The sequence below is a fragment of the Geotrypetes seraphini genome, chromosome 10 (genome assembly GCF_902459505.1).
Source record: "Geotrypetes seraphini chromosome 10, aGeoSer1.1, whole genome shotgun sequence".
Lineage (NCBI taxonomy): Eukaryota > Metazoa > Chordata > Amphibia > Gymnophiona > Dermophiidae > Geotrypetes > Geotrypetes seraphini.
The window spans coordinates 138,141,406-138,169,081 of record NC_047093.1 but is presented as its reverse complement, the minus strand read 5'-3'; the positions used below and the strand labels follow the sequence as shown (position 1 = coordinate 138,169,081).

Sequence of the window (27,676 nt, the reverse complement as noted above, 5' to 3'; positions counted from 1 at the left end):
TAACAGTCAGCTAAAGCACTGTTAAAATCATCCTATAAAGTGTCCTCCTAGTGAGTGGCAAGGGAGGGAACCTTAATTTCTGTTCTAACCAGCTGGGAGCACAAAGGGATTAAATGATAAAGGCATACACACACTCACTCGCCACTGCCAGCTCCTCACAGAATGAACACACACCTGCTGCCTGGTGCCACCTTGCTCTTGTCACTTGTCCCAGGGGATCTCGGACTGTCTGTTTTTAACGAGGCATTTTCTTCTTTGTTCTCTGCCTTTATTGTAGACTTCCTTGGAGCTGAATGGGAAAGAGAGTGAAACACCATACAGATGTTTCCTTCGACTCAATGCAAGTTTAAAAAAGACAGGCTGCTTGAATGATTGCTACAGAATGCATGATCAGAGGACTGGCTCATACTGGGGACTGTGCTTCCTGTGAAGGATCTGTCTGACACACCAATTTGTTGTTAACTGCTGTATATATTTTCCCTGATATAGTGAAGGTTTAAGATAGAGAGAAGAGAGGTACGCTGCAGTGCCTGTACTGTAAAATGCTACTAGCTGCATGAAGGTGATGTTTATTCACGAGACATATAAACAGACATAATTAATAATCTCTTCTCACACGGGAAAGAAAGAGGTACAGATTTCACTCCCTGGAGTTCTCAGCACAATCATAACAACTAATTAAAAAAAGAAAAAAGAGCCAAAGTCTTTATAATCTCCTCTACAGTAGAAGCCATCCAGCTCTTCTACAGAGCCCCCTGCTGCCTCAGGGCAGGGGGCATTAAAGGCAACACTAAACACAAACTAGCAATTATCCTTATTTTTGAATGTATTCCCCATCTAGCCTCTACAAACAGCTGGTCCCCACCCACCCATCTGAACCTCCCTCCCCCCCAATGGACTGTTCTGCAGAGGAGGGGGTATTCATTCCTTTGAAAGTCATACAGCCCAGAAATACATTAGTGGTGAGGCAGAACCAGCTTGCAAAAAAATATGCTAGCCCAATGTTCTGGTACGACCACTGCAGTGTGATATCAGCATACAGGAAGTATGCATTTTCTCCTTTTCCACTTCCTTGGAATGACAGGGATAAACCACCAATCATGACTCTGAATGATACAGCAAACTAAAATGCTGTGATGTGCTGCTGCCATCACCCCACTCCCCACCAAGGACTGGCATTCCCATATGATCTCTTTCAACGTTCTATGTAAAAAAAAAACTTATAAAGAAAAAAATAGAAATAAAATAATATAAATGCACGAAGCATAGGCATAGAGATCAGAAACGGGACCGATGATAGCTCACGGTATCAGCCAGTGGCTTTGAAAAATATCTCAAACTTCTGGCTGTGAGCTCTTGAGACCCCTGTTAGTCTCTAAATATCCTATGTTAGTGCATAGAGTTGTGTGCGACAGCGCATTTATATAAGTGGATAATGTAAAAAAAAAAACCCCAAAAAAACCAAAACACAAAACAATTTCTTCCAAGAAAACCAAATTGTTTTCCTCATTGGTGTAACACTTAAATGAGGTGGGTGCTCTGTTCAGCTTATATGGTTTAAAAATAAATAGTAGAGAAGTTACTAAGTACCATTTGAATGTATAATCTGGATGTTTTCTATACTGAGCAAGATCACTTGAGCAGGTAGCAGATGTACTGTAGCCAATTAACCTCAGTGTTATTTGTATGGTTTTTCACTCAAATGGTCCTCAATATTTCCCCATTCTTAAGATTAAGGAAGCCCCTTTTGTCCCAGTTCTGGCACTTGTCCAAAGAGACTCGGGTGCGGACTCTTGTCATACAGGCCACCAACTCCCTCTACAACTTACCAAAAAAGCTGCTGATGGCTTTTGTTGACTTTGTTGGCTTGGTCTCCTTCACCTGCTCCTCAACACTTTCTTCCTTCAATTGGCCGTGGGGAGGTCTTCCAACACAAGCATTTTGAATTTTGCCCTCCCCCGCAGACTCCATCTCTGAACTTGGAACTGTGTCCTCCATTTCCATGGCCTCTGATTTCTTTTCTGATGGCGCCACTGCATCATCTGTGGCAACAGATGCAATGCTCATCAAAATTCACTTCATCTTACTTTCCATGATTATCAATGGCGCACGGGGAGGGAGAAGGCTTCTCAGTACTTAACTGCAAGTGGTACAGAGTGATAGTACTAGAATAGTGGGGAAAGGGAATTGAGTATTACTACTGAACCACCATAGGGCAGGCCATCACAAAAGGATGCAAGGGGGTGACATCCAGGGAAGCCCATTCCCTCCTCCCAAAAAAATTACCACTAATACCACGGAAGAACTAGCTATCGAGCAAATGTGCAACCATGAGATTTCCCCCCCCCACTCTCATCCACATCAGTGGAGAGATAATGTTCTGTTCTCACTGATTCACTCTGGCAAGGGTCCACACACCATCTGGTCTTTCTCTTACCCCTCTCTTTCTTCCGTCTTTTAGAGCTGGACTCCCTCGCATCCAGATCTTCCTTTGTCTCCTCCTCTCCATGGGATGATTCTAGTAATCGTTTTGGGAGCTGCTTGCGAGCTGATAAGAATAGACAGCTAAGTATTAAACTAAATAGAGCAAGGCATCTTCCATGTAAGTCAAGAGACTTGGAAAATCAATACAGCACAAGCTGACCCTCTTAACAACCTAAGCCAAAGCACTGCTATGGTGCACAGCTAGGGGAAGGGGAAGGGTTTGAAAGACATGCTGTTTCTGGTGTCTGGTCCCTTGTCCAAGGGCTACACACCCTCTTCTGGGCCCTATTTCAATGCTGGGGCTGAAAGGAAGCAAAGCTGAGATAGGAAAGCTATAAGAGGCTCTGCAGAATAAAAGGCAGAAGCACAGAATGCCAAAACTACTTTCATCCCCACTATCCTCTCCAGAAAAACACAGAATCCCAAGCTAGCCTCTCAAAACAGGCTTTGCTGCTCACCTGTTCTGCGTTTTGGGATGCCTGAGGGCGAGATGAGAGCAGGGTCAGGGGTAATAGGGCTACTCCCTGATAGGCTACTGCAAGGAGAAGCTGCATCATGGGTGGAATCAGTCTGAGGTGTGCTCGATGTAGAGAAAGGCTCCTGACATAAAAAAGGAACATACAGAAACATTAGAAGGGCAAACAGTGTAGGGGAAAAGGAAGCAGTATGCTGCAGAAAATCCCTTAGCTGGGAGCTGAGGATAAACAAGCAAACTTCTATCCTTCCCACCAAGCTACCTAGTTGCTAATGTCATGTAGGAGAAAAAAAATGTTGGTCACCTCAGGCCTCAGTAGCCCATCTCATTAGACTCAATATGGCAGGTCTTATTAGCGCCCCACATTTAAAACGCTCCACCCTAAGATCAGCAATCATTTGTGGCTAGTGGACCGCGGACTGTAGACTGTAGCCCACTCCGCTACAAATCCTGTGTGTTCGCTCTGAGTCTGGGGGTAAAATAAAGATGAAGGAGAGGCAATACCTTCCTACCAGGGATCCGTTGTGGTGTCTCAGTAACAGACTGCACAACCTCTGCTTGGGCCACCACCTGATTCCCTGCGGCCGCCGCCTCATCTTCACTATCGCTGTCTAGGACCTGGATAGACTTCTTGGAGGTACGTTTGATGGGGGAGTTTACTTCCCTGCAATGTACTGTGCCATTCCTTTCCTTCAGGGGGTATTCTGCCACCCTGGGGCTACAGAAACAGAACTGTCTGTTAGGAAAAACACACTGATACCAAGTGAACAGCAGCAAAATTACTATATTTACCACCAATCTGATGTGCATCTATATCTAATATTCTTCCACATTTTCCTCTACTTTTTATGTCACAACGCTTGGCTCTTCTATTGCTGCATGTCAACCTATTTTTATCCAATCTTGTTGTTACCATCTAAATTAATCCCCTGGTACCTTTTAAATCAGATGTGCCAACTGTTGCTTTTAAAACCTTTACTCACAGTCTGCAAGGCTACAGCGCCATCTAGTGACTACCAGATAACGTGACCTTTAAGCTCATAACAGATGCAAATGGATTTCTAATAGAAAATGTAGCCCGAGGACAAAGCTTCCCTCCTAGGCCCCAATGCTCAAAAAGTTTTCCCTGCATAAGACTGGTTAAAGCCAGTCTTACTTGCAAGGAAGCTCAGCCTCACTGTTCAAAAGGGTTCTCTGTGGATCCTATATTGTGCACGTTGTGTGCATGTGTGTCCCTGTACACAGGCATGGGACATACACTCACAACAGTTGTGCCCATTTTTTTAGCTTTTTTTAAAAAAATAAACCTCCCAAACTTCTCTTCTCCCCTGCGATCAGCTGAGCAGCACCAGAGCTGCGATCAGCTGAGCAGGCAGGGGAGAAGAGCCATGGTCACAGGGGAGAAGAGGTTTTTTTTGCAGTGGACTTGACAAGAGGGGGAAGAGTTGTGCCTACTGATTTGCTCTTCTGAGCAAGTGCCAGGCACAGCTCCTTCCCCTTTTACCAGGGCTGCTCTGCACAAATAGCATGCATAAAACTTGCATGTTACTCCGCTAATCACCGCTCCCAACTTGGTATTTATTACCATGATGTTGGAGCTTTGCGCATCCTGCTCCTAGTCTTCCAAAATGTTGGTTTTTCAAGAACCATGCACTTCAGCTTAAATGGGCAGATTTCAGGTTGCTTATCCCTCACTCAAGAAGGAAACCCACTCTCTAGAACTAGTAAAGAGAATTTTCATTTTGCCAGGTACTTGTGACTTGGATTGGCCTCCGTGAAGATGGGATACTGGGCTAGATGGACCATTGGTCTGATCCAGTAAGGCTATTCTTATGTTCTTCTAGCTGCTCAAAGTGGTGTGTGCCCCTTACACAGATAAGGAGATCTCTCACAAGACAAAGCCAGGCTCTCATTGACTATCAGGCTCTGACAGTGCTGGAAGAAGTGTACCTTTCAGGGGACTCCTCAGTCACTTCTTTGCTCTTTGCTGCTTCTGAACACTCCTCTTTCTTCACCTTTGCCCCCTGTTTGGGCTGGAAAAACGACCTGATTTCCCAAGAAACAACAGAAAACAGACAGGAAGAGGAAAGTGGAAGAGATTTTGGTTTCAGCTCAAAGTGAGTGAGTTGAATTCAGGCACAACAGTTATTTTCCTGTACCCAGAAAGTTAACATTCTAGTCCGAATTTCAGAAGATATTCACAGATTTTGATGTATAAAATCATGCAATAATAGGCTAAAATAAATCATATGGCTTGCACACATGGATTTCTTATCTTGTTGCCCACTGTTGAAAAACTTGGATACCCCCTGTCTTATTGAAAGAATGAACGCTTTTCATCTATCAGAGCAATCACAGCCAGACAGCAGAAGAGAGGCAAGGTGCTTGCATCATAACAAAAAAAGCTACCAAAACAAAAACAGCACTGGTGTAAGAAGTGTCCAATATGAAAGCTTTAATAAATAGCTTTAAAAACAGATGATAAAACTCAACATGGCTATGTTTTGCTCACAGGCTACACCAAGGATAAAACAACAGGTGATATAAAGAATGTCAAGATGAGAAACACCAATTCTAGGTCAGGCACGTGCTAGTGAAATATACAGTGTGCACACTAATCTTTAATAAAGATAAGCTCCCCAACAATTGTGGTTAAGACTAAATCAAAAGGGTGGTATGGCATAGAGCAGGAGTCTCCAAAGTACAGCCCGCGTAAGAATTGTGCGGAAATGTGCCAATTGGACTAATTTTCTAATGAGAATCCGCAAATATAAAAAAATAACCCAACCAAAAACACAAGGGGTGTTGATAGATTTCAAATTCATTTATTAAAATTGTGCTCAAAATATGATATTCCATATTATGTTAATATTAATATTAATCACAACTTTATTTAATACTGAATCATAATTGTACTAGTCATTAAGCCCGTTACATTAACGGGTGCTAGAATACTGTTCACCCTCTATGTTGCCCCTTCCATTCACTGCCCTCTTCTTCTCTTTCCATCCAGGGTCCGCCCTCTCTCTCTCTGTCCCATATGGCCTCTCTCCATCTCCTCCTTCCTTTTGCCTTGGTCTGGCATACTTTCCTCCTTCCCTCCAAGCCATTCTCTCCCCTTCTTCTCCCTTTCCTCATTTAACTACTTCATTGGTCAGCAGCAGCATTCACAATTCATTGCTGTTGCTGGCTTCAGGTCTTTCTCTCTGGCCGATCCTGTCTTCATGAAAACAGGAAGTAGGCAGGACCGGCCAGAGAGGAAGACCTGAAGCCAGCAACAGCAGCGAATTGTAAACGCTGCTGCTGCCTGAAGCACCCAAAGCAGACGCTTCTCTCCCCTCCCAGCCCAACCCCCGCTGACTCTGCGACCCTCCCAGCAAGATGATTTTAATATCAAACCTCCCTCCAACGTTGGCAGCCGCAGCACGCTAAACAGGCTGCTTCGGCTTTCTTCTGCTGTTGAGTCTCTCTGTTGCGTCATTGATGACGTCATCAGTGACGCGGCAGAGGGACTCAACTGCAGGAGAAAGTCGCGAAGCAGCTTATTTAACGTGCAGCGACTGCCAACACTGGAGGGATGTTTGTACCGGTGCAGAAGCGATATGTCTCTCCCCCTCCAGTACCTGTGCAGCACTTTGCTGCGGCGCATCCTCCCATCGTGAGTCGGCCACAGCGCTTGAGTCTGTTTCTCCCGCTTTGTCTAGCCGCCGCATATGCACTCTGGCCACGGACCTACAGATCACGGATTACAGATCACGCAGGTCTGAGTGCGCATGCGCGGCTAGCGTTTTATTATATAGGATACTTTGTGGTATTTCCTCATACTTGTTCGGCCTAAAATCGACAGTGTCAATTTGTGGCGTTGTAGATAACTCTGGCGCTGTGACTAATCTTTAAATTGAATCTGGAAGTTTGTTACTAGTCTTTATGGTTAATTGTCCATAAGAATACTTGCAGTGATGCAGTGCAATACTCAATTTGTAATTGCATAAATTTATATTTAAAGATGCGTATTCACTTATTCACATATTTGCTTTCTGCTTTCAATAAAGCTCATATCTAGAGTTATTTACCCAATCTGGCCCTCGTGGCAAAAGGTTTGGAGACTGCTGGCATAGAGCATTTGCAATATCCCTGTCCCATTCCTGCAAACTCTGCTTGAACCGCATAAGCCTCAAACACTTAAGATTTTAAAGTGTTTGAGGCTTGAGCAGATGAGGACAGAGCTTAGGTATTGGTGGAATGAGGCATTATGACATTACAATCTGAGCTCTAGAATGTTGCTATTTAGGATTTTAAAGGGTTTGAGGCTTGTACAAATGAAAACGGAGCTTAGGCATTGGTGGAATGAGGCATTATGACATCACAATCTGAGCTCTAGAATGTTGCTACTTATGATTTTAAAGTGTTTGAGGCATGGGCAGATGAGGACAGAGCTCGAGGGGATGGGACAGGGATAGAGAGATCCCGTGGGACATTTCCCCGTGTCATTCTCTAGTATGGCATTCCCCTCCCCAAACCTGGCATGTAGGGCAGTTAAATAAGCATTATTACCTTTTACTGACTACCTTTAAAAAGAGATTTGTTCAAGGCAATGCACAACAGATGCAGTTTACGTTACAGAAACTGCAAAATGATCAAATGTCAATGCACTGCTCTCTCCAGTACCTTATTACTGACCATCTAACTAGCTTAACAGTAAATTATATAATTCTGTTAAGTATTCCCCCTGCCCCCCATCCTACTACTTCTTCATGCCACCCAGCTGGAAAAATTATTGAAAGAACACGTCAGTGTGAAGCTTAATTAGAACTGTTGTACATTTGGAGCATGATATACCGTAATACTTTCCAATTTCATTATTAGCATGAATTCTTGAAGCTTCAGATCCCCCCTTACAATCTGCACTATGAACCCCATAAAATTTATAGTTTCCTATCAATTTCTGTATTCAGTTCATACTTAAGAGCCCTTTTACTAAATTATGTTAAACAGTAAAGTAGGGGTTACTTATCAAATTTGATATATGGCCTCTTTTGCAAGTAAGTGGTTTACAAAATAACACAAGTAAAATGCATTTTACCTTTTTCCCCGAAATGTGCAGTTTTTTTAAAAAAGGAAAAATGGCCTGATGCAGTAAAGTGTCCTCTTAGTGCTATGTACCCGCTAACTGCTTAGTTTTTGGAAGGAGCTTGTCAGGCGGTGAATAAGCGTGAAAACATTATTCAGCTATTATGCTGATGGTGCTTACTAACTGAAAAACAGACATCACATGTTTTTTTTCCCAGTAGCTCCATACTAATACTAACATTAATGTATGGCCAGAAAATGGCCAAGTTAATGGCTGTGCTAGAAACAGGCTTAGCATGGAAAAATTTCCATGTGAGGCGCCCATTTATTAGCACAGCTTAGTAAAAGCGCCTCTTGGAGACTTAAGACAAAACTAATTTTGCAGTCCCTCAATCGTTACACCCCTTCTCGGTAACTTTGTTCACCAGATAAGAGTAATTATATCTGCACCCTTTCATCCACTTCCATCTTGCTACATCATATGCCCCCTAGCCAGACTTCCTGAATCAGTATGCCATGCTCCGTCTCTGGTCCTTTTCAAATCCAGGCTAAAAGCCTGATGTTTCTAACTCTTAATTCCTTTTTGCATTGAGGTTTATCTTATTTATACCCCACTCCAGCCACTGTTTCAAGCAGGTAACAAATGTGTTATATCAGGGGTGCCCACACTTATTGGGCTTGTGAGCTACTTTTAAAATGACCAAGTCAACATGATCCACCAACAATAAAATTTTAAAAACACAAAGCACACTGTACGCAGAGAAAATGTTAATTATCATTTATATTCTGGGGGGTTTTCAAAGAGGTCAAGGCAGATGACTTTATGCAATGTCACCTCAGTAACAACTATACAAAAATAGACAAATATACCCCCTCCCTTTTTACTAAACCGCAATAGCGATTTTTAGCGCAGGGAGCTGTGCTAAATGCCCCGCGCTGCTGACGCTCATAGGTTCCCTGCGCTAAAAAAAGCTATTGCGGTTTAGTAAAAGGGAGCCATAGTGCAAAATATAGACAGCAGATATAAATTCTCAAAATGGACACATTTTGATCACAAAATTGAAAATAAAATCATTTTGTCTGGTGATTTCATGAGTCTCTGGTTGCACTTTCTTCTTCTGACTGTGCATCCAATATTTCTTCCTTTCTTTCAGCCTACTGTATGCTTCCTCTCCTCCAGACCTCATTCCCCCCCCACAACTTTTTCTTCCTCTCCCTGCCCCCTCCCCTTTCTTTCTTTCCCTTCTTTCTTTGTCTCCCCTTTCTTTCTGTTTTCCTTTTCTGTCTTCCTGCCTGTCCCCTTTCTTTGTCTCCCTATCCCCCCTTTCTTTCTTTCTGTTTCCCTTCTTTCTGTCTCCCTGCCTGCCCTCTTTCTTTCTTTGTCCCTGTCCTCCCTCAAGCCACCGCCATCAGGGAACAGGTCCCCAAGCTGCCCGCCACCGAATTGTGAGCTCTCTCTGCTTCCCGACGCAGTAAACAGAAGCGCCGGGCCGACTAGCCTTCCACCCGACATCAATTCTGGCATCAGAGAGGAAGTTCTGGGCCAGCAAGGCAGCGATTGGCTGGCCCAGAACTTCCTTTCCGATGTCAGAATTGATGTCGGGGGGGGGGGGGGGGGTTGGGGGGGGGGAAGCTGGTCGGCCCAGCGCTTCTGTTTACTGTGTCAAGAAGCAGGTAGAATGTGAAGGCAACGCGAGTCAATCATGGAGCCCGGGATGGGCTCCACAATCGATTCGTGTTGCCTTCGCGATCTACTGATTGATCGCGATCAACCTTTTGGGCACCCCTGTGTTATATTATAAATATATATATATAAAACAAACATTTGTTACCTGCTTGAAACTGTGGATGGATCGGGCTATAATGTCTGACAAGGTTCCATGTTTCATTCATTGATCCTGAAAAACCTCCCCCTTCCTTTTTTATTCTATTTCTTTTATATTTATTATAATAATTCTTTCTTCCTTTTAATATTAATTTTTATAAAATCTTCTTCATCGAGTTTTCTCTTAAAACAATATCAGTTTGAATCACAGTTCAATCTATCTTCACATTTACTTATCTCATATGTTGCAGGCAACCACAGCCCGACAGGACCTGTTTCGCCAGAATTGCTGGCCTTCTCGAGGGTTCACATAGGCTGCTGCATATTTATTCAGTAGCAATCAATCTCATGCTTTTAATAGTGGGATCTTTTAGTTAGAACAAGGATCTCTGTGGATCCCATGTCATGGCTGCTTTTTTTTTTAGGCCTTGTGCTTTAGCTCTGTGGGATCCGTGGGGCCCCCAGGTAGAAGGTACAGTATTTGTGACACTGGGGTGCAGAAAAGCTGGGCACAACAAAACAGCATTTTGCATATTTCACAATTCTACCCACATAAACAGAAAGGCTGCCTCTACAAAAGCATGCTGTAGAACCAACAAAAAATTAATAATACACCTTTGTTCCCAGTAGTCAGTACCAGCAATCCCAACCACAGAAAAGAAGACAGCAAAGGTAGAAGTTAAAGAGGATCTCACGAACCCCATAGAACTAAAAGTATACAGCCTGTAAAAGAAAGCAGCCGTGGTGTGGGGTTCACAGGTATCCTTACGGATCCTGTTCACTATGATGACCCTTGATTTAACTCCCGCAGACTACACAGATCCTACTCACCCCATGTATCCTCATCTCACCCCCCTCAGTGGGATCCATGAGGTCTGCAGGAGTTAAAACACGGATCCGTAGAGTGAACAGGATCCATGAGATCCACAGGAGTTAAGAAACGAGGATCCCCGTGGACCCTACGACACAGCTGCTTTATTTTTTAGTCTATGTACTTTTAGTTCTATGGGGTTCGCGAGATCCTCTTTTTAACTTCTACCTTTGCTGGCTTCTTTTCTGTTGGTGGTAGGGATTGTTGGTACTGACTTCTGGGGGTATAGCAGGGCAGGCCATGCGCTTTTAATTCTATGGGGTCCGTGAGATCCTCTTTTTAAATTCTACCTTTGCAGGCTTTTCTGTTGGTGGTTGGAATTGCTAGTACTGGATACTGGAGTCTCACCCAAAATATGATAAACTAAGGCAATGACCTTCTCATGTGCAGGAGTAAAATTATGGAATTCCTTTGTTGGGCAAATTCGGAAGTGCAGCGATAGGTGTTCATTCAGAAAGTTATTTAAAACACAATGATTTGTTAATGAAATTCTTTTGAATATTGATTACACTTGTTTGTTGATTTGCTTTAAGTATTGAATCCTTTTGTTTTAACATTTTATGTAACAGTTTTGTAAACTGTTTTGGCATAAAACGGTATAGAAATTATTAAAATAAATAAATAATTCTCCCTTTTGTTGTGCCCAGCTTTTCTGCACTCAGTTTCCCAAATGCCACAGATCCCGCCGAGCTAAAGCGCTGGGTCTTAAAAGGAAAGCGTCTGTGATGTGGGGTCGGCAGAGATCCCCCATTTTAACTCCCACCGACCTCACGGATCCCGCTCACTCCCCTCCCGAGGTAAGATTTTTAAGGGTTTGCAGTTAAGATCCGCGTTTTACCCAGTGCTGCCCTGCTATACTCCCTTCCTATTCCAGTAGTGGGCCCATCAAACCCCCCCCCCCCTTTCCACCCAGCTCTGCCAATGCGCCTTACTCCTGACTTGCTATAACCCCGTTTTACCTGACAAATAAGAACATAAGCATTGCCTCTGCCGGGTCAGACCAGGGGTCCATTGTGCCCAGCAGTCCACTCCCACGGCGGCCCCCCAGGTCCATGACCTGTAAGTGATCCTTTACTTAAATCTTTTATTCCCTAATCATTTAATATCCTGTATAGTAACCCTCTATCTATACCCTTCAATCCCCTTCTCCTTCAGGAAGTCATCCAATCCCTTTTTGAAACCCAATATCGTACTCTGTCCTATCACCTCCTCTGGAAGCGCATTCCAGGTGTCCGCCACCCTCTGACTGAGGAAGAACTTCTTAGCATTTGTTCTGAATCTGCCTCCTTTCAATTTTTTTTGAATGCCCTCTTGTTTTTGTTGGCCCCGCCAGTCTGAAGAATCTGTCCCTCTCCACCTTCTCTATGCCTTTCATGATCTTATAAGTCTCTATCATGTCCCCTCTAAATCTCCGCTTTTTCCAGGGAAAAGAGCCCCAGCTTCTCTAGCCTTTCAGCATTGGAAAGGTTTTCCATGCCTTTTATCATCCTTGTTGCCCTTCTCTCTGGACCCTCTCGAGTATGTTGCAGTTGCAGATGAATGACTTTTCATTATAGCAGATTACAGCATTAAATTTTTTTAAAAAAAATTTTTATTTACTGTTGGGAATAGGAAGAAATGTATTGGGGCTGTTTTGGTTTTTATTTTCCAGGTAAAAGGGGCTGCGGTTTAACTAAGTATCAATCCTGTCTGGAAGGCCCGTCTATAGTGGCAACACAGTAACAAAGAGTAACCTTGAGGGACCCTCGATCTTCCTGCAATGTTGCACCGTAAAAGCCTCCCCCCTTCCCCGCAAATGACTCTTTCCTACACCCCCGTCGGTTTAAGTGCTCGGGCCTCAGCCTCCTCCTCACCTGATGGTGCGCTGCATGGCCGCCCCCGCTCTTCACCCAGCGGCTCGGCCGACCTGGAACAGGGAGGAGAAGGTAAGCGAGAGGAGGGCTGGATCCCACCCTCCCGTTATTTTGTATTTACTGTAAAGGGGGTGGGGGAAGGCGTTTTTTTTTTTTGTTAATTTAACGAAGCGGAAAAGTTAAAAACAAAAAAAGTCTCTCAGGAGCCAACCGTCGCTTTTCCCGCCAAGTCCAAACTCGCGCGCGCGCGCCGCGTCCCTTCACGCCCGACGCAGACGCCCCGCCCCCCACGCGCACGCTACGCTCTCTCCGCTCCCCCAAATGCGCCGCTTCCGGGTACAGCGCCTCTTTTTTTCCCCCCCTCCTTTGGGTTTTGCGGCTGGCGTACGCGTGCCCGCCGTCTGCGAAGCTCGATCGTGCGTCAGACGCCGCTTGCGCCTTCCTCGTCCTCCTGGGCGGACGTGCGCGCCCGCGCGCGCTTCACAGCTCACGCGACCTCGCGAGAGCCTGAGGCTCGCGGCTGGTGGGGGCTAGATGCTGACAGGATTTCCGTTTGCTCTTCGCTGTTAAAAAAAAAAAAATGTGATGTAGGAGGATGTTCTTTGCAGTTAAATTCATGGTAAAACATTGTTTAATTGTGCTCAAAAATGTTATAAATTAATTGTGCTCAATCAAAAAACTCCTATAATTCTAAACAAAATCTATGAATAAGTCTTGTTTAAAAATGTATTTTGAAGGAGTGATAAACATTTATTAGAAGTTAATATGGTCAATTTAAATGTAATGACAATTTTACTGTGATATATTATTGTATATTTATTGCATTTCTTCAATAAAATGTTATAAAGTAAAAAAAAAATGTAATGACTTTTACTGTGTTATATTATTATGTATTTATTGTATTTCTTCAATAAAATGTTATAAAGTAAACCTCTCAAAAAAAAAAAAAAAAAGTTGGGTACTTCTTAAGGTATTTATTTATTGAGATTTATTAAACGCCTTTTCATGAAGACATTCACCCAAACACTGACTAATAATCAGGTACTTTTAAGTTTTTTCTCTTATCTGCCCTGCAGACTCACAATCTTAATTGTGGTACCTGGGTAAGGTAGAATGAAATGAATGAAGACTCAAGTGAGTGTTCAAATGCAAAAATCCTCAGATTGACATGAAGTGTAGAGCACTGACAATCATATATAATGCTTAATATATATTAAAACAAAGGGAAAAGACCTCAAAATACCCCAGGAATCCAATCAATAGATTGAAACCATTTTGGGGTTAAGGTATCATATGTCACAACCTCTGTTAAAAAATTTTAATTTAATTTAATTCATATAAACATTACTAAGTTTAAATATATGTATAATTCAATGATTAAATATCGTTTAATTTTATTTGAGGTTTTTGAGGTTTGTAAATTTCCTAAAAGAACACGATTATTTTTAAAAATCTGGGATCCTTATATACAAAAATTATCCTCGAAAGCAAGAAGTATGATTCTTAATACTTTATATTAGATATAAATTTTTTTTTTTTTTTTTTTATTTGATGTTTTATGTCACCTTTCATTCTAGGGTAGGGAGGGAAATTGGAATGATTTTGATATATATATATGAAGTAATAAGGGGGGATATAGGGAAAAAATAGTTTAGATATATTAAAATATATGTTGGAGGAATGATAAAATGTTTATGCAAATGAAAAATGTGATGTAGGAGGATGTTCTTTGCAGTTGAATTCATGGTAAAACATTGTTTAATTGTGCTCAAAAATGTTATAAATTAATTGTGCTCAATCAAAACTCCTATAATTCTAAACAAAATCTATGAATAAGTCCTGTTTAAAAATTTATTTTGAAGGAATGATAAACATTTATTAGAAGTTAATATGGTCAATTTAAATGTAATGACTATTTTACTGTGTTATATTATTATGTATTTATTGCATTTCTTCAATAAAATGTTATAAAGTAAATATCTGTTTTACAGAGGTAAAAGGGGATCTGGCGCATGGAGACCCGAATAAGCTGAAGGAAGAAGGGAGTGAATTGCAGCACTTAAGGCGGGCAGAAAACGCGTTTCAGCTTCCCGGGAAATTGTTAAAGATGCATCACGACCTTGGGCAACGATAAAATGATACTGGCAAACTAGCAAGCTTTATCATACCCTTTGAAGAAGCCCGTTAGTGCGAAATGGATTGGGCCTCCGTCGGGTCATAAAAGATAAGTGCTTGACGATAGTTTTCATATAGCCAGAAGGAATATTATTGTGGTTAAGTCCATGGTTGCTAGCTCTCGATTGCTAATTTCAGTATGAGAAAAACAGATCATTGAATTAATCAATGAATTATACATATAATATTTAAACTTAGTAATGTTTATATGAATTTAATTAAAATAAAAATTTTTAACAGAGGTTTTGACCTATGATGATACCTTAACCCCAAAATAGTTTCAATCTATTGATTGGATTCCTGGGGTATTTTGAGGTCTTTTCCCAACATTTTAATATAGATTAAGCACTATATATGATTGTGAGTGCTCTACACTTCATGTAAACCTGGGAAAGGTTGCTACATTTCTTCACAACAAATTAAAAAAAAAAATAAAAAAAGAGGACACATGGCCCCTCCCTGCTCTGCACCAGCCCCCACCAAGTCTGCCCATTCCTCTCCCAGCTCCTTCCCCACACAAACCTCATCTCTTCTTTCCCAAGTCCAGGCCTCTGAGTGTGCGCAAAGGTGATGCGATGACGTCACATCGCATTCGTGCATACTCGGAGGCCCTCCAGAGTCCAGATAGGGTCCCCAAACTTGGGGCCTTCCAAAACCCAGACAAACTACCGGGTTTTGAAAATCTATCGGACAGGCCTCTAAAAAGAGGACGTGTTTGGGTTTTCTTGGACATCTGGTAACCCTTTACCTGGAGCAGCAGAGGGTTAAGTGTCTTGCCCAAACACAAGGCACCAGTTGGGATCAAACTCGCAACCTCAGGGTGCTGAGGCAGCAATTCTAACCGCTAGTTCTCGGTGGTCTTGCATTCTTACAGCTACACAAGTGAAGTAACATCCTGGTGACAGAATCAACCATGCTAGTTCAAAAGCTCAGAAAACACTCATTTCTTTAGCACTCTCCAGACCAGTAGAGGTTAACTTTACGAATGGGTATATATCTAATCATGACCAGCAGGTGGAGACTGAAAACAAAACTTTGGGACAGTATATACTATCCTCCCTTCTCTATTTCCCTCAGTCTTCTTTCAGTCTCCAGCAGGTGTTGAGTGATCTGTACCCATCTCTCTTGGTAGGGCTGTTGGAATTTGTTTAGGGGTTTATTGTCCCTGTTTTTGGCTGGACGGAGCTTGGTCGGGCCCTGTTTGGGGGTTCGTCCGACCTCGGGGGTGTCAAACCCGGCGGGTCACGAGCGGGGTCCCTCCCCCCACTTCCTCCACCTCCCCACATTTTTTTAGAGGAGCCTCAGCAGTAAGCCTTGCCCCCTAAGTCAAGCAAGGCATATTGCTTCGAGAGCCTGTGGAGTCTGTTCTGTAAAAAAAAAAAAAAAAAAATCCTGAGGTAGTGCTGGTCTGAAGGGTTGTTTCCCTTTAAGAAAACTGTATTTTACTGTATTTTTTCATGTAACCGGCACTTTTTTTATAGCTAGGTCGCGTATGGAGCAATTGTGCCCTTCTCCGGGGGAGTAGGACACAATTGAGTCCAGCCGCGAGGCACTCGCGGCCGGCCTGAACTCGGCGGTTTGGGTCGGTGAGGTGGTGGAGCTCCGTCGGCAGCGGCTGCAGGCGCCCAGAGCTCCCCGCCGATGGTGCCTCGCGAGTCGGCTTGGAGCAGTGGGGAAGCCCGGTCTTCCACAACCGCCCACGGAGGGATTCCCCGAAGGATTCCCTCTCAGCTGATTTTTTGACAGCTGATGCCGACTTGCCTGTCTTAGCGGCTGAGACTGTTCAGTCTTCTCATCCGCTAAAGGCCATGGAGGGAGCATTTTTGGCGGGAACTTCGCCATTTTCTTTGTCTGGCCCCTCCATTTTGTCTGCAACCTCAGGTGACCTTCCCCCTGTATGGCGAACACAGGGGCAGGTTTCAGCATGGACCCCTGCTGGGGCAGGGAGTCCCTGGGGACCCCCAGGGGTTTTTTGCCCCCAATTTATTTTCTTTCTTTGTGCGGACTTTTGGGGGTCCCACGTGCGCCTGGGGGGTTTCGGGGGGGGGGGTTTCCCTCCGCGCCCCCTATGGCTTTGCCTCCCTCTTTTCGTTTGGCGTCCCCTCTTCCTCCTCCCTCATCCAAGCGCCCGCGGGGGGGCTTGGATTGCGAATTGGTGGGCGGAGGAGCGTGTTGGCCTGGTTGAGGACCTGGCTGCTTTGGCGGGCTTCCAGGATCCTCTAGAGGGGACGCCTGTTGGCAGCGGGGCGGCGGGTTTCCCGTCTTCCAGAGTAGATGCGTCCGTGGTGCGCTCTTTATTCAGAGGGATGAGCTTTTAGACCTGTGTAGCAGGTCTCCTTGGTGCGGCATTTTTGCAGTGTCGCCGCCGGAGACCCCGCGTATGGGGGCCCCTCTGCTTCAGGAGGTCTGTCCTGTTTCCCGCTTTTTTCCTGTGCGTCAGGATTTGCGGGATTTTGTGTTGGCGCAGTGGCCTATGGGCGCAGTTTCGTTTGGTGTGCGCCTTGGCTCTTGGGTATCCCGTCCCGGAGGGAGGTAGGGCTACCTTAATTTCGCCAATGGGGAACGCGGTGGTCTCGGCACTTCCTAAGCGGCATACCGTGCCTGTTATGGACGGTTCTGCTCTTAGGGTCTCGGAGGAGCGTGCGTTAGAGACACTTCTTAAGTATGATTTTGATGTCTCTGCCTTTGGGGTCCAGGCGGCTATTTGTGGGGAGCTAGTCGCTCGCGCCGTGTTTCGGTGGGCTGAGCGTGTCCTGGATCGGGAGTCTGATGACTGGTCTCTAGTGGATCAGGAGGTAGCGAAGATTGCGATGGCTGCCTCGTTCCCTCTCAGCTGCTCTTTATGACTTGGTGCGGATTTCGGCTAAGTCTATGGCGTGGCCGCGCGGCGTATTTTGTGGCTTCGCGCTTGGGCGGCGGATTCTGCGTCCAAAGCTAAGTTTACTAAAGTTCCCTTTAGGGGGTCTTTTTGTTTGGAGAGGAATTAGATGAGTTGATTCAGACTCTGACGGACTCGAAGGTGCCCCGTCTGCCTGAGGACCGTGCCCACCCTGCGTCTAGGTGTGGGGCTGCCCGGGGGCGTTTGCGGGAATTTCGCAAGTAACGCCCGGGGCGTGGGGCTGCTTCTTTCCCGGCTCAGGGTTTTTCCCGGGGTCGGTTCTTCCAGCGCATGCAGCCCTTTCGGGGGGCCCGTCGGGGGGCAGGGAATCCCTCCGCCGGTTCCCCCGCTTCCCGTCCTGCGCAATGACTCCTTGCCGGCGCCCCCTTTGGTTCCGGTGGGGGCCCGGCTGCGCAATTTTTTCCCCAAATGGGTCGAGATCGCGTCCGATCAGTGGGTCCTTGAGGTGGTGCGGGACGGTTACGCTCTGGAGTTTACCCGCTCTCTGCCGGACCTTTTCCTCGCTTCTCCATGTCAGACTCCATGGAAGACGCAGGTTTTTCGTCAGACCCTTCAGCGTTTGCTAGATCTCGAGGCAGTGGTGCCGGTGCCCCCTACGGAGTGGGGCACCGGCAGGTACTCCATTTACTTTGTGGTGGCCATAAAGGAGGGGACCTTTCGGCCCATCCTGGATTTGAAAGGGGTCAACAGAGCTCTCAAGATTCCGTCTTTCCGCATGGAAACGCTGCGGTCGGTCTTTCTGGCGGTTCAGCCGGGGGAGTTTCTTACGTCTCTCGATCTGACGGAGGCCTACTTGCAGGTTCCAATTCGGGCCTCTCATCAGCGCTTCCTTCGCTTTGCGATCTTGGGGCGGCACTTTCAGTTCTGTGCGCTTCCCTTTGGTCTGGCCACGGCTCCTCGGACGCTCACCACGGTAATGGTGGTCGTCGCGGCAGCCTTGCGGTCGGTGGGCATCCTGGTTCACCCCTACCTGGACGACTGGTTGATTCGGGCAAAGTCGTTGCAGGAGAGCTCCCGGGTTACGGCTCGGGTGGTGGTGTTTCTCCGGTCGCTGGGCTGGGTGGTCAACCTTTCCAAGAGTCGGTTGGTCCCGGCTCAGTGTCTGGAGTGCCTTGGGGTTATGTTCGACACCTCCTTGGGGAAGGTCTTCCTTCCAGAGGCCCGGGTGAGCAAATTGCAATCTCAGATTCGCCTGCTTTTGGCGTCCCGGGGTTCTCGGGCGCGAGATTTCCTCCAAGTCCTGGGGTCAATGGCGGCGTCCCTGGACGTGGTGAGGTGGGCGCGGGCCCACATGCGTCCTCTTCAGTATGCTCTGCTCCGGAGGTGGTCTCCCCGGAGGCAAGATTTGGATGTTCCGGTTCCCCTGCGAGGCTTGGCGCGCTGCAGTCTGCGCTGGTGGCTCCGGACCCCTCACCTGGTTCAGGGGGTGGGTCTGGATCTCCCGCAGTGGACGGTGCTCCTTACGGATGCGAGTCTCCTCGGTTGGGGGGCTCAGTTTATGGGCCACTCAGCTCGGGGCACCTGGTCCGCGGAGGAGGCCTCCTGGTCGATCAACATGTTGGAGACCAGAGCGGTCAGGCTGGCGCTGTTAGCTTTCCACTCCCTTTTGCTGGGCAAGTCGGTCAGAGTCCTGTCGGACATTGCCACGGCGGTGGCTTATGTCAATCGTCAGGGGGGCACCAAGAGCAGGCGCAGGAGGCGGCTCGGCTCATGGTTTGGGCGGAGTCCCATCTTCTGGACCTCTCGGCTTCTCATATAGCCGGGGTAGAAAATGTTCAGGCAGACTTCCTCAGTCGTCACTTCCTGGATCCAGGAGAGTGGTTTCTCGGCGCCGGAGCGTTTCGGTTGATAGTGCAAGCTTGGGGGCAGCCCCTGATGGACCTGATGGCCACGAGTGGCAACGCCAAAGTGCCCCGCTTCTTCAGTCGTCGCAGGGACGGGCTGGCCGAGGGTCTGGATGCTCTGGTCCAGCCGTGGCCAACGGAGGGGCTGTTGTATGTGTTCCCTCCTTGGCCGCTGGTGGGCAGAGTGCTTCTTCACATTGTTCACCATCCGGGTTTGGTGGTGCTGGTGCTGGGGAGGCACCTGGTGGCGGTTCCTCTTCCTCTGCCTCTCTCGGACGACCTTCTGATGCAGGGTCCCATTCCCATGTTCGACCCGTCTCCCTTCTGTCTTACGGCGTGGCTCTTGAAAGGGGTCGCCTTAGCAAGAAGGGATATTCAGACAAGGTGATCTCTACACTTTTGGGGTCCCGGAGGCTTTCTACCTCTCGGGCTTATGTGCGGGTTTGGTGTCTCTTTGAGGAATGGTGTCGGGCGCGGGGAGTGACCTCTTTTCGCGCTTCTCTGCCTAACATTCTAGAGTTCTTGCAGGATGGCCTGGATAGAGGCCTGGCTTGGTCTTCTCTCCGGGTTCATCTTGCGGCCCTGTCGGCCTTTCGAGGGTTGGTGTCAGGTCAGCGTTTATCGGCTCTTCCTGATGTGATTCGGTTTCTGCGGGCGGCCAAGTTGCTTAGGCCTCCCCTACGGCCCTCGGTTCCCTCTTGGGATCTTAATCGGGTTCTCTCTGTTTTGGTGCGCCCGCCTTTCGAGCCCTTGGACGACTGTTCTTTGAAGGACCTTACTTTGAAGGCGGTCTTTTTGGTGGCCATTACTTCTGCTAGGCGTGTTTCTGAGCTGCAGGCTTTCTCTTATAGGGCTTCCTTCTTGGAGTTTTCTAGGGAGCGGGTCGTCTTGCGGCCTGTTCCTTCCTTTCTGCCGAAGGTTGTTTCTCCTTTTCATGTCAATCAATCGGTGGTTCTCCCGGTCTTGGGTGGTCGGGAGGGCTCTTCTGAGCAACGTCAGCTGCGCAAGTTGGATGTCGGTCGGGTCCTTCGCTCTTATGTGCAGCGGACCCAGGAATTCCGGAAGTCCGATCATCTCTTTGTCCTCCTGGCTGGTCCTCGTCGGGGAGCTGGCGCTTCTAAGGCTACTATTGCGCGCTGGATCAAGGAGACGATTGCTTCCGCTTATCTTCTGAAACAGCAGCCTGTTCCAGAGTTTCTCAAGGCTCATTCCACTCGGGGTCAGGCGGCTTCTTGGGCTGAGTCGTCGCTCGTGCCTCCGGTGGATATTTGTAAGGCTGCGGTTTGGTCCTCCTTGCATTCATTTGTTAGACATTATCGGGTAGATGTTCAGGCGCGTCGGGACGCGGTGTTCGGTGAGCGTGTTCTGGTATCGGCCCTTCGGGGGTCCCGCCCGTGAGAGGGACTGCTTTGGTACGTCCCATTCGTAAAGTTAACCTCTACTGGTCTGGAGAGTGCTAAAGAAGGAGAAATTAGGTTCTTACCTGCTAATTTACTTTCTTTTAGCTTCTCCAGACCAGTAGAGGTCCCCACCCTGTCTGTTGTTGTTGTTGTTGGGGCTGTTTTCGCGGGCAGTTTTTGTTTTTTGCTGCGGGTTCTAGTATTTTTCTAGGGCCGGGGAGAATTAAAGAACAGCGGCTGTGGCTCGGCTGGCTTAGCTGGCGAGCTGTGGGGACATTTTCCTTTGGGTATTTCTCCTCTGCATTTTCCAACAGCATTTGGGTATGTTATTTGTTACTCCTGTTTGGAGTATTGTTTTCTTCCTGTTTTCCAGTTCTTGGTTCTGCTTGGCTATTCGGCAGACTGAGGGAAATAGAGAAGGGAGGATAGTATATACTGTCCCAAAGTTTTGTTTTCAGTCTCCACCTGCTGGTCATGATTAGATATATACCCATTCGTAAAGTTAACCTCTACTGGTCTGGAGAAGCTAAAAGAAAGTAAATTAGCAGGTAAGAACCTAATTTCTCCATTCCTGTCAACTGTATATAGTTGGAACTACTGTATGCTCCTTTCCCTACTACCTTGTTTCCCCGAAAATAAGACCTACCCCGAAATTAAGCCCTAGCATGATTTTTGGAGTAGGTTTTAATATAAGTCCTACCCCCGAAAATAAGCCCTAGTTGCCTGCAGCAGCGCTTCTGCCACGCTTCTCCCCACGTGCCTGCCCCCCGCTGACCCATCTCTCCCATCTGAACCCTGACCACGAGACTGAAATACCTGGGAACATACGGCAGCACAGGCTGCATTGTGGCCTTCTCACCCCCGGGCGTTCTGTGTGCCGCGTTGATGATATCATCCTGGCCCATGTGCCTAAGGCCCCGCCCACAGGAGGGGCCTAAGGCTACTGGGTCGATTCCGGTTGGCCTAGACGCCTCAGGTCCCACCTGAGGGCGGGGTTTGAGCCGCCTGGGCCAATCAGGCCCTAAGGCCCGGAATTTGACGGATGGCGGGCCTGCCGGATGGACAGGCTTGGGACCTGTCTGTCCGGCCAACTTTTACAGGTACAGGGAGGGGAATGTGAATTTTACCTTTTGCCTTAAAGAATTTTAACACATGGTAAATTGCACAAAAGTTATGTTTTCCAATATTGCAGTTCTATAAATGCCTTGGTATAAATATTAGTTCACCATTTCTTTTGTTTATGTTGCAATTACAATTGACCTGTTTAATTAAGGACTAAAGCTAATTATTAAAGGTCCTGTTTAAGAGTAAGAACCCTTTTTGCTTGAAGATTATAAGACTTTTGTATCTTCTCACAAACAGAGTATTAAAAGGGGGGGAATCAGAATGCTGAACATGTGTAACAGTCACTCAAGAACTAGAACGACCATTCGGGCACCCCTGTTGTAGAGGCATCTATCACCCTCTCTTTGAAAAAGTACTTTCTGATGAGAATGCATCCCGTTAATGATTCAAATATTTAAATATTGATCTTGTTCTTCCTGCCTTCCCGAGCCAGGCCAGGTGCATACAAGCGCCGGACCCACAAGCCTTCACCTCCAACGTCAATTCTGACATCGGAGAGGAAGTTCTGGGCCAGCCAATTGCTGCCTGGTTGGCTTGGAACTTCCTCTCCGACATTAGAATTGACGTCGGAGATGAAGGCTTTTGGGTCCGGCGCTTGTACATGCCAGGCCTGGCTCGGGGAAGCAGGGAGAAATCGGCGTAGTGGCTTCGGGGGGGAAGGGGGGGCAGGGAGAGAAAAAGAATTGGGGAAGTGGAGAAATTGGCGTGATGGCTTGGGGGGGGCAGGGGGAGAGATAAAGAAAGACAGGCAGGCAGGGGGAGAGAGAAAGAAAGAAAAATAAAGAGGGGGCAGGGGAAGATAGAAAGAAATAAAAGGGGGGGGGGGCTGAAAGAAACCAGACTCATGAAATCACCAGACAAAAAGGTAGGAAAACTGATTTTATTTTCAATTTAGTAATCAAAATGTGTCCGTTTTGAAAATTTATATCTGCTATCTATTTTGCACTATGGCCCCCTTTTACTAAACTGCGAAAGTGGTTTATAGCGCAGGGAGCCTATGAGCGTCAGGAGCTGCAAGGGTCATTCAGCGCAGCTCCCTGCACTTAAAACCGCTATCGAGATTTAGTTAAAGGGGAGGGGGTATATTTGTCTAATTCTGTATAGTTGTTCCTGAGGTGACATTGCATATTTTAAAGTAATCTGCCTTAACCTCTGAAAACCCCCCCAAATACAAATGATAATTAACATTTTCTCTGCGTACAGTGTGCTTTGTGTTTTTAAAATTTTATTGTTGGTAGATCATTTTGACTTGGTCATTTTAATAGTAGCTCACAAGCCAAAAAAGTGTGGGCAACCCTGCTCTACAACATCTCCAAAATCTGACCCTTCCTTTCTGAGCACACTACCAAAACCCTTGTCACCTCTCACCTAGACTATTGCAACATGCTTCTCACGTAACCATCTCTCCTCCTTTCAATCCATTCAAAATTCTGCTGCACAATTTATATTCCGCCAGTCGCCATGCCCACATCACCCTTCTCCTCAAGTCACTTCATTGGCTCCCTATCCATTTCTGCATACAGTTCAGATGCCTGCTGATACGTGCATTCACTCCGCAGCTGTTCTATATCCTCCCTATACCTCTCCCCAGGAACTCCATTCATTTGGGCAAGTCTCTCTTATTTGTACCCTCTCTTCTACTGCCTGCTGCAGACTATGCTCCTTCTCCCTTGCTGCATCATATGCCTGGAATGGATTGCCCGAGTCAATACGTGAAGCTCCATCCCTGGCAGTATTCAAATCCAGACTAAAAGCCCACTTTTTCGAGGCTGCATTAATAAACTCCTAACTCCCATTCACTGTAAAGTAACCATATCTGAGAAACTCAAATCCCCTACTTGTCCTGTTGTCTGTTTAGATTGTAAGCTCTACTGATCAGGGACTGTCTCTTGAATGTTTTAATGTACAGTGCTGCATACATCTAGCAGCGCTATAGAAATGATAAATAGTAGTACTAGTCATAGTATAGGAATGTCCTGTGGGAGATGGTGAAGATGAAAACAGTAACAGAATTCAAAATGCATGGGATAAAGCTGGTATAGAAGGCATGGAACCAAACAAACTTTACAGTGATTAGATGGCAACACCAGTAATTGAGAAGCAATGCCAGTGCCAGGCAGGCTTCTGCAGTCTGTGCCCTGAAAAATGGCAAGGACAAATCAAGATCAAGTAAGCATATATAGTATCACATCATACCTTATGCTGAGTTTATCTTGATGGGCAAACTGGATGGACCTTATATGTCTTTCTTTAGCAACAGTAGCAGATGAATCCAGAGACTAGTGAGGATAGCAAACAGCAGGTGGAGATAGAGAAACTGATTAATAGGTGGTCCTATTGGTTGCAACTCCTCCTGTATCTTCAGTATACTCTATCTCCCAGCAGGTGATGGTCGCTATTCAACTAGCTCCTGAATTCTGGCTGTACCTGAGGAAATTCTAAAGAATAATAATTTTCTTCTGTTGAGAATATTTATCTTCAGATAGACAGGGGTGACTGGCTGAGTGGTGCCAGCTTTGGGAGTCACACCTGGGCCACTCTCCCATCCAGTGGATTGAGGGGTTTACTTTGGGCTCTAAATTTTCTTCTTTTCCTAAAAAAAAAGAGCCCCACAGTGAGTGAGCTGTGCTGTACTTTCCTGTCAGCTTACAACTGCCAGCTATAACTTCTTTCCTGTTAAGTCGGGTGGGAGTATTTTTGGTGAGTAAGAATTTTCTTTCGGGTTTCTAGTGCTGGCCGCGGAATTTGCAGGCAGTTAGCTATACAGGGTTTTGTTTTCCGTCGTACTTTATAGTGTGTGGTGTTTTCACTTTACAAAAAAAAAAATGGTATAGAACACCATCGGGGCTGTGTACCGCTGGGTGTACAGAAACTACGGCAGAAGATCTTCTTTTGCTGTCTAGTGAGTCTGTTATTTCCCACGCTGGTGAAGCGCAGTCGAGCTCCCCTTCGCTCGCGGTTGAGCCCGCCACGCTTCACTGCACGTTGGCGGCTACGAAAAGTTTGGCGGCTGTCAGCGGTTCATCTGAGATTGTTGGAGATGCGGTTTCAACATAGGAAACTATGCAGGCAGTGCCGGCAGGGTTAATTCAGGGCACTTTTTCTCCGGAGTTTATTATGTTAATGCACTGAGCCTTTTTATTGCAGAGCTCTCAGCCGTTGCAGATTCTTTCTTGGTATCCCCTTGCAAAGGGGCAGCCAAGAGAGAATCTGTGCAGGTCACCCTTCAAGTTCTTCTGGATCTCGGGGCTGTGATTCCAGTTCCTCCAGAAGAAAAGGGCCAGGGCAGATATTCCATTTACTTCATAGTGCCCAAGAAGGGAGTGTCAGTCAGACCAGTGCTGGATCTCAAATGTGTCAACCAATTTCTCAACGTCAGACATTTCTGTATGGAAACTGTGCGATCAGTCATTGCAGCGGTTCAACCAGGGGAGTTCCTTACGTCCCTCGATCTCAAAGAGGCTTACTTGCATATTCCAATATGGCCATCGCATCAGCGGTTTCTTCGATTTGCGGTCCTAGGCCAGCATTATCAGTTTTGGTCTCGCCACAGTGCCACGCACATTTTCAAAGATAATGGTAGTAGTGGCGGCATTTCTTCACACAGAGGATATTCGAGTACATCCTTACTTGGACGATTGGTTGATCCGTGCATTTTCCAGACAGCAGAGTTTGACAGTAACCCAAAGGGTGATCTCCCTCCTTCAATCTTTGGGGTGGGTCATCAACTTTCCAAAGAGCTCTCTTACCCCATCCCAATCGTTGGAGCATCTGGGAGTGCAGTTCGACACAAGAGTGGGGAAGGTGTTTCTGCCCAAAGACCGAGGAGAGAAGTTGCAGTCTCAAGTTCACCTGCTTCTCCAGTCACCCAGACCGAGGTTGTGGGATTATGTGCAAGTTCTGGAATCAATGGTGGCGACTCTGGAGGTGGTGCCCTGGGCTTGCTTCCACATGAGACCGTTGCAGCATTCACTTCTCTCACGGTGGTCCCCAAGTGTCTCAGGACTACAATCGTCGTCAAGCATCGCTCAGCATGCATTGGTGGCTCAGCGAGATCAATCTGTTCAAAGGAATGCCTCTTGCAACACCGGACTGGATCATAGTTACAACAGATGCCAGTCTGCTGGGATGGGGAGCTCAGTGCCTTCAATCCTCAGCGAAGGGAGTCTGATCTCAGGAGGAGGCTCAGTGGTCGATCAATCTGCTAGAGTTGAGAGCGATCAGGCTAGCGCTTCAAGCATTTCAGTCCATGATTCAGGACCGACCGACAAGGGTCTTTTTGTACAGTGTCACGGCGGTGGCATATATCAACTGGCAAGGAGGTAAACAAAGTCCTCAGTTAGCCAGCGAGGCAATCAATGGGCGGAAGTTCATCTTCCTCTTCTCTCGGCGGCGCACACTGTGGGACAAGCAAATGTTCAGGCAGACTTCCTCAGCAGAAATCTTCTAGATCCTGGAGAATGGGAACTCTCCACTCAGGCATTCGACCTGATAATTCAGAGGTGGGGGTCTTCCGGAGATAGATCTCATGGCCTCATCTCAAAATGCGAAGCTTCAGCAGGCACAGGGAGTGGGAGTCAGCAGGGGTAGATGCATTGGCTCTTCCATGGCCTCCAAATTGTCTCCTTAATGTGTTTCCTCCTTGGCCGATGATCGGTCGGGTGTTGCATCGCATAGCTCGCTTTCAGGGCACAGTGATCCTGGTAGCTCCAGATTGGCCGCGCCGTCCATGGTATACGGATCTGATCGGTCTTTCGACAGGCGAACGGTTGAGATTTCCGGTGACTCAGGATTTACTCACCCAGGGTCCGATCAACATGGAAAATCCATCCTACTTTGGTCTTACGGCCTGGCTCTTGAAAGGTCATGACTGAGGGTAAGGGATATTCAGACCAAGTTGTTTAGACTCTTCTCCAGGCAAAGAAGAGATCTACATCTGCGTCATATGCTAGAGTCTGGTGGGTTTTCGATTCTTGATGTGTTGCTCAGGGTATTTTGCCCTTCCAGGCTTCTCTGTCTAATATTCTTTCCTTTTTGCAGGACGGCATAGTCAAAGGGTTGGCCTATAATTCCCTTAAAGTTGAGGTGGCGGCCATTGCTTGTTACAGAGGTTGAGTATCTCATTGTACACTGGCGTCTCAGTCTGATGTAGTTAGATTCCTGAAAGGTGTAGACATACATATTCGGCCACCTGTTAAGAAGACATGTCCAGAGTGGAGTCTTAAGATAGTCCTTGGGGGGTTACAGAAAGCCCCATTTGAACCATTATCCAAAGCAACTCTAAATGATGTCAGATTGAAAGCAGAGTTTCTAGTGGCAATGGCTTCAGCCCGATGGGTTTTGGAGTTGCAGGTGTTGTCCTGCAAGGATCCTTTTTTACGCATTTCAGATTCAGGGGTGTCAGTTCGGATGGTTCCATTGTTTCTTCCTAAGGTGATATCTTCCTTTCATGTTAACCAGTATATCTTCCTTCCTGCTTTTCGGAAGGAGGACTGGGGGGGGAACGATTCTCTTCATTGCTTTTCCTAGATATGTGTAGAATTCTTCTACATTATCTACAGGTTACTAACGACTTTCATCATTCAGCCACCTCTTTGTGTTATTTGCAGGACGCAACAAAGCTTCCATCTCTCATTGGGTCAAAGAGACCATTGC

General features: G+C 46.5%; 1 protein-coding gene across 2 annotated transcripts in view; it reads right to left on the bottom strand.

Moving 5' to 3' along the window:
• Positions 1-12,888, bottom strand: part of LIG1 (DNA ligase 1) — a 135,454-nt gene extending 122,566 nt beyond the window's left edge. For both annotated transcript variants that reach the window (XR_004540810.1, XM_033960347.1), the window contains exons 1-7: positions 12,579-12,888; positions 4,910-5,005; positions 3,464-3,677; positions 2,943-3,084; positions 2,438-2,548; positions 1,830-2,042; positions 175-289 (exon numbers count right to left, since the gene is read on the bottom strand). Coding sequence is in view for 1 of the 2 variants with exons in the window: in XM_033960347.1 (XP_033816238.1) it covers positions 175-289; positions 1,830-2,042; positions 2,438-2,548; positions 2,943-3,084; positions 3,464-3,677; positions 4,910-5,005; positions 12,579-12,595 (908 nt within the window). In the remaining variant the exon portion in view is untranslated. The remainder of the gene's footprint in view (positions 1-174; positions 290-1,829; positions 2,043-2,437; positions 2,549-2,942; positions 3,085-3,463; positions 3,678-4,909; positions 5,006-12,578) is intronic.
• Positions 12,889-27,676: the final 14,788 nt, after the last annotated feature.